Source organism: Lipotes vexillifer, unplaced genomic scaffold (genome assembly GCF_000442215.2).
Source record: "Lipotes vexillifer unplaced genomic scaffold, Lipotes_vexillifer_v1.1 scaffold769, whole genome shotgun sequence".
NCBI lineage: Eukaryota > Metazoa > Chordata > Mammalia > Artiodactyla > Lipotidae > Lipotes > Lipotes vexillifer.
The window spans coordinates 341,432-350,598 of record NW_006790073.1 but is presented as its reverse complement, the minus strand read 5'-3'; the positions used below and the strand labels follow the sequence as shown (position 1 = coordinate 350,598).

General features: G+C 40.1%; 1 protein-coding gene across 3 annotated transcripts in view; it reads left to right on the top strand.

The window, feature by feature from the left end:
* Positions 1-8,077, top strand: part of EGF (epidermal growth factor) — a 99,487-nt gene extending 91,410 nt beyond the window's left edge. For all 3 annotated transcript variants that reach the window (XM_007463224.1, XM_007463223.1, XM_007463222.1), the window contains 4 exons: positions 2,857-2,974; positions 5,735-5,812; position 7,764; positions 7,827-8,077. In XM_007463224.1, the coding sequence (XP_007463286.1) occupies positions 2,857-2,974; positions 5,735-5,812; position 7,764; positions 7,827-8,077 (448 nt within the window). The remainder of the gene's footprint in view (positions 1-2,856; positions 2,975-5,734; positions 5,813-7,763; positions 7,765-7,826) is intronic.
* The last annotated feature ends 1,090 nt before the right edge of the window (positions 8,078-9,167 follow it).

Below are 9,167 nucleotides of genomic sequence, written 5' to 3'. Positions count from 1 at the left end.
CCCGTGTCCCCTGCATCGGCAGGCGGACTCTCAACCACTGCGCCACCAGGGAAGCCCAAAAACTTGAAATTTTAATTCAGTGGTTCATCAGTAACCATTGTACTTTGTAGCCTGGTGTTCAGTCAATATCTTGGATATTTGTAGGAAGAATATTGAATAATCAGCGTTTCATCCCATTGGACAGAATGCCAAAAGGAAGGTGGATGGTTGGCAAATAATGTAGAGAAAAATGGAAGGAAGAAACAAGTCCAAGTGTACTGTAATTATTAGGTATTTTTTCTTATTCTATGGACTATCACATAGTAAGTAATATGCTGCTAAGTTCAAATTAAAACTGCCAGTTTAAATATTGCCACGTCACTCACGTACACCAATAAATACAGATCTAGCATTGGGTTTATCAGTTAGGTGTGTTTAGCAATTTTCTTTAAAGAGTTAAAATCAGTTATTCCTCCCTTTGTGTCAGTCTGACCTGTTTTGTCTAGATTGACTGTCCGACACTATTTGTCTTGTGTATCTCTGAAAAGATTGTTTGTGGAACTAAATAATTTTAAAAGTATTGTACTATTATTACTTCATAAAACTTGTTGGGGACTTCCCTGGCAGTCCAGTGGTTAAGACTTTGCCTTCCAATGCAGGGGATGCGGGTTTGATCCCTGGTCAGGGAGCTAAGATCCCACATGCCTTGCGGCCAAAAAACCAAAACAAAACAAGCAATGGACAGAATGCCAAAAGGAAGGTGGATGGTTGGCAAATAATGTAGAGAAAAATGGAAGGAAGAAACAAGTCCAAGTGTACTGTAATTATTAGGTATTTTTTCTTATTCTATGGACTATCACATAGTAAGTAATATGCTGCTAAGTTCAAATTAAAACTGCCAGTTTAAATATTGCCACGTCACTCACGTACACCAATAAATACAGATCTAGCATTGGGTTTATCAGTTAGGTGTGTTTAGCAATTTTCTTTAAAGAGTTAAAATCAGTTATTCCTCCCTTTGTGTCAGTCTGACCTGTTTTGTCTAGATTGACTGTCCGACACTATTTGTCTTGTGTATCTCTGAAAAGATTGTTTGTGGAACTAAATAATTTTAAAAGTATTGTACTATTATTACTTCATAAAACTTGTTGGGGACTTCCCTGGCAGTCCAGTGGTTAAGACTTTGCCTTCCAATGCAGGGGATGCGGGTTTGATCCCTGGTCAGGGAGCTAAGATCCCACATGCCTTGCGGCCAAAAAACCAAAACATAAAACAAGCAATATTGTAACAAATTCAATAAAAAAAGACTTAAAAAAAAAAATCAACAGGAAGTATTATGTCACAAACTATAACTTGCAACTTTGGAACTGTTTATATTAACCACTTCAATTTTTTTCCTTGATGCTTTTGATTAAAAATAATAACCCACACTATTTCCTGATGGGGTTCCATCTGTCTCATGGAATTCACAACTCCTGGGATGGGGCTTCCACAGCCCCTACCTTCCTTATTGCCCTTCCTCTGATGGTCAGACAGGCCTGTTTGACTGAGGGTTACACTCCTAGAGGGAATTAAGATGCCATCTGCCCCGAGATAGCAGCACTATTTTGGAATCTTGAGGCTGGCTGGTGGTCTCCCCACCACCTTTCCTTCATTGGTTTCCCTTAAATGGCTGCTCAGTATGTGACGTACCTGTCTCTCTCCCTCTCAAGGCTATGCTTTGAGGACAGGGATCTCACTTTCATGTTAGATCTCCCTCCCTCTCACCCCCTCCCCCAGGGCATGACACCGTGCCTTGCATAGACCTGGAAGGAGCCTAGGCTTTGCATCCGTTGGCTGAAAAAAAAAAAAAAAGCACAACGTGAGAGTTGTGAGTTAAGTTTATTTGGGGCAAAATGAGGACTATAGCCCGGAAGATGGCATTTCAGATGGCTCTGAGAAACTGCTCCAAAGAGGTAGGGGGCAAGGTCAGTATATATGTGACTTTGGTGAAGGGGGAGTACAGGCAATCGAGCACATATTTTTTGCAGAAGGTTGCTGCTAGTCTCGTGAAGGTTACTGCTACTCATGAGGGGGAGACGCCATCGTGAAGGATTTTAGTGCTTTGCTAGATACAAGGAGATGCAAGAATCGGGCTCATAAAATCTTTTCCTGAGAATATCTAATTATCTAAAGACCTGTTCTGCCAGTTTTTCGCAGAGCCCACAGTGCCTCCTTCCTGATCTCCGCACTGAACTCCTTTCAGTGGGTGTTGAAGGTCAGCAGCTGCTGCAGCTAGTGATATAATCCTTGTAGAGGTAGATGGCAGGTGCCAATACGTAGTTGGCACAGCATTGTGACCCAGCCCCTGGGCTGCCCTTGGTAGCTGTGTGCCTTGGGTTCATCACTACTATCTTCCAATCCCACTGGCTTCACTTGTAAAATGAAGCTAATATAGTGTGTGTCACACAATTGCTGTGGTATTATTTCCATGGGCACCCCCTCCCCACAAATTCTAAGTCCATTTAGGTAGAGATTTTGTTGTGTTGTTCTTCCATTCCTGTGTCTCCGGTACTAGGACAGGGCCTAGGATATAGTTAGTACTCAATTGATATGTCCATGAATAAATGAATGAATGAATGCAAGGCTTCCCGCCCACCCCATGCCCTCCTACCCCTTGTCACGGTACCTTGGAAAGCGTGAAGCATCATCTGGAAAGTAATGCAGGTAAGGATGCCTTAAAACCCAAAGTTAGGCTCCTAGTTTCCTTAATACTTCTCTCCCATGCATTTTAAGTACCTAAATTTCAGTAGCAAAAGTAGTTGTCCTTGACCATCACTGAGTAGGCTACTGTTTTATTTTGTTTTGAGATTGTCTGATATTTTGGCTCTATGGCAGGACTCAGAAGCTGCTATCGAAAAATCCAAAGAATCCTTATGAAGAGTCGAGCAGAGATGTAAGCGGTATCAGGCCTGCAGATGACGAGGCTGGGATGTCCTCTTGCCTCCAACCTTGGGTAATGTGACCACAGTACATGAAGCAAGAAATTAAATACATGAAGCAAGAAATGTAAAGCAATAAAGCTTTACGTTAATCCCAGTTCATTTTTTTTCTCATTTTTCACTGAGTTCAGAGAGACTGGAATCTATTATAGCTTCCAGCTGGTGTTAATGTTACCTAACACCACAAGAAGTGGGAGGTCCTGGGTGGGCAGTGAGGGTGGGGGAACTGTGTCCTAAATTAAAGTAATCAGATAAGCTAAACTAGTGCCATAATGTAATGCACGAGACATTTATGGGATCTTTTTTCTAGCATGTACTTTCTTGCTATAACTTAGCTTTTTATGTGTTTGTGGAAAGTCTTTCCCCATTTTTCGGCGATCCCTTTCAGATGGATGTCTTAAAAACCCAAGATTATGCTCCTAATTTTGTTAGAATTTCTTTTCTCACACACATTTTAAGTCCTTAAACTTCAGCAGCAAAACAGTCGCCAGATTTAGCAAATAAAAATACGGGACACCTAGTTAAATTCATGCTAATACTGAAAGTTCAATTTTAAATTCAAATTTTACTGGGTATCCTGTATTTTATCTGGCAACCCTGTATATTTTCCAAAAAGCATAGTAACTGCGAAGTTCAAAATGCTTCATAGATCATCCACTTCAGTAATTGATCTTAGAACACTAGAGGGCAGACTTGGGACAGGCTCTGGAAATTGCTGGAATTTCCATTTTCAGAATCCCGTCAGAGATAACTTGACTGGTTCAGTGTGTGTTGTTGGTATCATTTGTGGTGTATGTTGTGGAAGAGGCTGGACTATGTGGCAGGTCCGTGGGGAATTGACACCTGTGGGCACATAGGGAAAAGGTCATTAGGGAGAGGTTGTCAAGGGGCAAAGGCATCATTTGGGGTCCTTCCCACACCACTTCTCTCGCTCCCCAGCCTCTATCTAGTTCATGCGTTATTTCAGAGAACAGCTTTCCTGTGGCTACGCTTTTGACTAACAAGTGACCATCTGTCTCTGCCTGTTGTAGGCATTCAGTGTATACTTTTTTTTTTTTGGTGGAACTTGAGTACAGAAATACAATAAGAAATGTGAATTCTGGCTTTACTCTTCTAACCAGTTGGCTAATTTTCAGCAAGTCACTGAACCCCTGTTTCTTCGTCAGGACTCTAAGGCGTTTGGATTACGTGAGCTCTAAGATCCCCCCTGTCTCTGGAGAGTCCCTAAGTGTGTGGTTCTTGGTGGACTTAGTTATAGAATGTCCTCAGTTCTTTGAAGCTTCATGACTTGTGGACCCTTTAATTTTCCAGATCTCATTGTCAGCCTGTATGGTACTTCCTTCAGGTTTTGGGTAGCAAGTTTAGTTCATCTTATTTAAATCATGGGAGAGAAGGAGAAACACAATCTGTATCTCATTTCTTAAAAAATCAAAACCACTTGCTGCTGTCATGAGCAGCATGCTGTCTCAGGGCTGTGGTGAGAGGCTCAGTCTCCCAGCCGTCAGATCTGTCATTGACACCAACTGCTGCTGCAGATATCAGTGCGAGTGGGAGAGAGCTGAGCACCCAAACTAGGAGGAGAAGCAGCAGAAACAAATTTGGTTCCATCAGCTGCCTTCCCCAAGCCAGGCCAGAATCCTGGAACCTATGTTCTTCTGGCAGAGAGGCATGTGGTTGGAAAACTGGCAGTGCCGTGGACTGGATTTTAACTTGAGCCAGAAAAATGGGCATGTGCCCTTAAACAGTGGGTCATGTATTAGTTTTGCCATGAGTTACTGTGGGACACCATCAGTGAGGGAGAGGTGGAGTAGGGTGATTAGTGTTGTGGAAAATAAGAAAATGAAATCGTGTTCAGAGGATCCACCATTCTCTCACCAACATTTCTCTCCCTGATCGACTCTACTCATTTTTATTCCTATACTTTTCTCAAGGAGAAATAGGACCAAGGAGATTTTTTTCTATTCTCTCTTCCTCGTTGTATTTCTCAGCTATGGGCTCATTATGTGGAGGGTATGTTTCTGAACCAGTAGAGCATTGGTTCAGAACCTTGGGGCAGTCTCTCTGCTGGGTTACTGATTGGCAAGGAAGGACTTCACCAAACTGCATCCTTCATCCTGAGGCATGGGGTCACTTCTTTTCTCTCCTTTTATCTTTGATCTGCTTTAATCTCTCGTCTATCTGGTGTGAATGTGAGCCAGTGAACTCTGGTTAGCCTGCATTGCAAGTGCCCAATCGAATGTGGACAGTACAAACAATGACAAAAATAATCATTTTGTTGACCAAAGAGAAATAATGTTGTTTTCTGAGCCTGCCTTTTAGAATTCTGGTTCCCAAGCTGTTCAAGCATGGAAAGACATTTCATGGATCCCTGCAAAATAGTAGTTGCATTATTAGTTCTTATTACCCACTAATGAGCCCAAGTTATTCAGAACTTGATAACATGTTTAAGTGAATTTTCCTAATTAAGCACACACACATATTTGAAAAGTTGGAGCACATACATGTGCGAGATATTATTTGTCTGGCCTGTGGGCAATGCTTAGAACACTTGCGGATTGATGTATGGGTAGCGCTGGTTGCTTTAATAGAGAGTAACAGAAGCTTTCTAACTGAAAACTGAATCTTTCATTAGCCAGAGAGACAATTTGACAGGGCGTTTCTTTTGGCTTTTACCTTCTACAAGGTGGACATGTAGCCATAGATTTTATTTAACGTATGTTGAGATAATTTATGGATTTTAACAATGTCCTCTCTCTCCCTTTTGTTTGCTGCAGTTTGTGGTTATAAAGGAACATCAAAACTTCAGCAATGGGAGTCAACCTGTAGCGCTCAAGGACGGCCTGGTGGCAGATGTTGGCCAGTTTTCTTCCCTGGAGCCTGGTGAATGACTATCTTTACCTGGATCGTGAATGTTTCCCTGAATGTGAAAAGTCTCATCTACACACAGAAACAGTGAATAGTGAAATTGTATAAGCTGTGTGAGCAGCTGGCTCTATTGGAATGCCATAGAACTTTAGAGAAATATGTTTAGACTAGATTCCTGTTTACCTGAGGTTACCATGCTCACTCAAAACTCTGATCACATAGCAGTCTGCTAGGTCCCCTTAAGCAAGCACACAACGAGTCACTCCTTATTTTGATTTAGATTGGGTTTTGAGGTCATTCTTGGGGTTCGGGATCTGTATTGGCAGCTGTAGGTATGCTTCCAGTGAAATTGCAAGTGGCTTCAAGAAAATGTGTTCCATGTTTTGGAAGGAAGGATTCGTGTGAATTTAAGTTGATCTGGGGGTTCTCCTAGGGATTTGGGAGTATTTAAGTCTTATCAGGAGCTAGCCCTCAACCAGATGCCTGACCGTCTGTGAAATCCAGCCAGACCCCTGCGAGAGGGGCTGTAAAATCAACCCACACTTTCAGGCTGTTCTGGAACTCAATCTGCTTCCAGTAGAAATGGAGTTACGTATGATTCGACATAATACTTCTGTCAAGAGTTGTATTAAGAGAAATTTCTTGGGCTTGGGTCTCAGATATCATAGCTGTATTTCCTAACTCAGGGGACGAGGTTGAATATGCTTTTTGTATCATAAACCTTCAGAAAGGTTCAGAGAAACTTTGAGCCGACAAAACCAGTTCCTCTGCTAATGAGAGGTGCTTCCGCCCCACTTATATTTTCTGATATTTGCCTTTCATAAATATGCGTATTACCATTCTCTTCTCCTCAGACTTCCTCGTAGAGAGAACATAGGCTTCTTGTTTTGAAAAACTCACTCCAAATCCCCCTCTCATACATGTGTTGCCACGTAACCCAAATTCAGTATAACTTTCTTTCCTAATTTGAGGAAGGCTCTGGATATTAAGGTATACTTCAGAATTGAATATTAAAACTACAATAAATATTATATATATATATATATATATATATATGTATATATATCATTACAAGTGTTGTCAACCGGGATAATGAAAACATTTAGCATTTTCAAATGTTGCATGGTTTTTTGTTGTTATTAGTAGCATTTTTGAATGTAATGGAATATCTTGTTTTACATAGTACTTTTTCTTGAGGAGCTAAAAGCAAATAATTCTTCGTTATGAAGATAATCTCCTTTAGAGGTATATATAATGTAATTTTGTAAGATATTCAGTAGCACAATTAAAAGAGTATGGTTAAACTCAGACAAGAACTAAGGACTCAGTTAGCTGAATACTCAGGAATAAATTAGAATCTCTCTCTTTTTACTCATTCTACTGCAAACAGTTTGACCCATTTTCTATGAGCTACTCATAATACCTGTCTCCCAATATGAGTGATCATATCCCCAGTCATGTCCAGCCGTCTCATAAATGCCTGTTGTGAAAGTGCATGTGGAGATTGGAGGTGGGGAGGTAGAGTGGGAAATGAGATAAAAGATCAAGATTGGCTCTGAGCCAATTCTTTCTCTACCCTGGAAAACCCATTAAGCCACAGGCTATACTAGTGGTGCCTCCACAGAGCCATATTCATTGACCTCAGCCAACATCAACTGGTGCATGTTAAGTGCAGAGTATCATGCTAGGGGATAGGAATGCAAGTGCATTTAAAACCCGAGCTCTGTTCTCAAGTCATTTATGGGCCAAATGGGGACAGTGGAGGTACACAGAGAAAGCTAAGTAGCAGTGTCAGGTAGCACAGTCCTTTGAATCATCTTACTAACTATTTAAATTTTTTAACTATTTAAATTTTTAAAAAATTGGGTCCAGAATGGTTTGAAAATGGGTTCATTTGTGTCTCATATTTCAGGCCTACTCTCCACCCACTACTATTAGGGTCTGTCTTGCTGGACATTGTGAGTGATGTGAATACCGAAATGTCTTTTCTCTCTTGTATAGGGTCATTGCAACCAACATCAAGGAGAAAGGAGCCCCAGATGTATATGGGCACAGAACAAGGATGCTGTGTTTCATCATCCAGTGATAAAGGCTCTAGTCACCAGAGAATGAAGTGTAGCTTTCATCTCCCCTCCTATGGGGCATGGCCCATTGCTGGGGGAGTTGAGAAGTCCCATTCTCTCCCATCAGCTTACCCATTATGGCAACAAAGAGCTCCGGATCCACCACACCAAATGGAGCTGACTCAGTGAAAGCTGGAATTAAAAGTAAGATCAAGAGGACCAAACTGTATTGATGGATAGTCATACTTCATTTCAAAAAGTAGAGGAAAAAATACAGATTTTCATTCTACAATCTCTACAACTAATCACCTACTCAGCGTCGGAGACAAATACGTATTGTGCTTTTGCTTCGTCCTTCAAGCAGTCTCACTGCAGATTTTCAAGTAAAAGTAACCTGGAGAATCACTGGGTAACTCATTAGAAACTAAAATGGGGAAAGTAGTGCTTTTGTAAACTGTGTTGTCTTCAATATTCAATACAGACAGATTTTTTTTTTCCTGCAGCCCCAGAAGATATTTGGGGTTAAAACAATCAATCATACAGGTTGGGTCAGTTATAAAGTAATTTCTCTTATCTGGACAGAACATTTAGCTCAATTTTATGAAATGATTAGAATATTAAAATTATTGTTATTGATATAGTACATCGGTAGGCATTTAACTTATCATTGGTGTGGTGCATGCTGGTAATTTTGTAGAATGAATTTTGATAAATTAATGAAAAATGTACTAACTTAGAACGTGCTTTCTTCCAAATTGGATGGCTTATTTTTTCTTTAAAAATCTTTGAATGAAAACATTTAATTTTTAAAACATTACCCAAGAGACTTCTGTGTTTCTGACATTACTATTCTTTCCCCCACATAATTTTTTCTCTAATGAAAATGGTAAATTCTCCCTTTGTATGTTTGCACAGAATTTTTACTTATTTTCAACATATGCGATTGTAAGCAAATTGCCTGATTTATTTTAATTTTGGACAGCAATCAATTTCTTCTACTTATTTAAATAAAATCAGCATTAAACATAAACATTTTATTGTGTACATGGTTAAGTAATAAATTATAGTTTAAGGGGATGTTAGAGTTGAAGCAAAGTGATTTTCTAAGCTTGCTATTGTTACTTTACAAAAAAAATCATATCTGAAATCTTTCTAACGTTATAAAGTAAAATTTCACAAAGTGTTCCAATTAAATATCATTCTTGCAGCCAAGACATTGTTACTACAAATTACACAACCTAATACTGTAGCTGTGGATTGTTTGGGGCTTTGGATTATT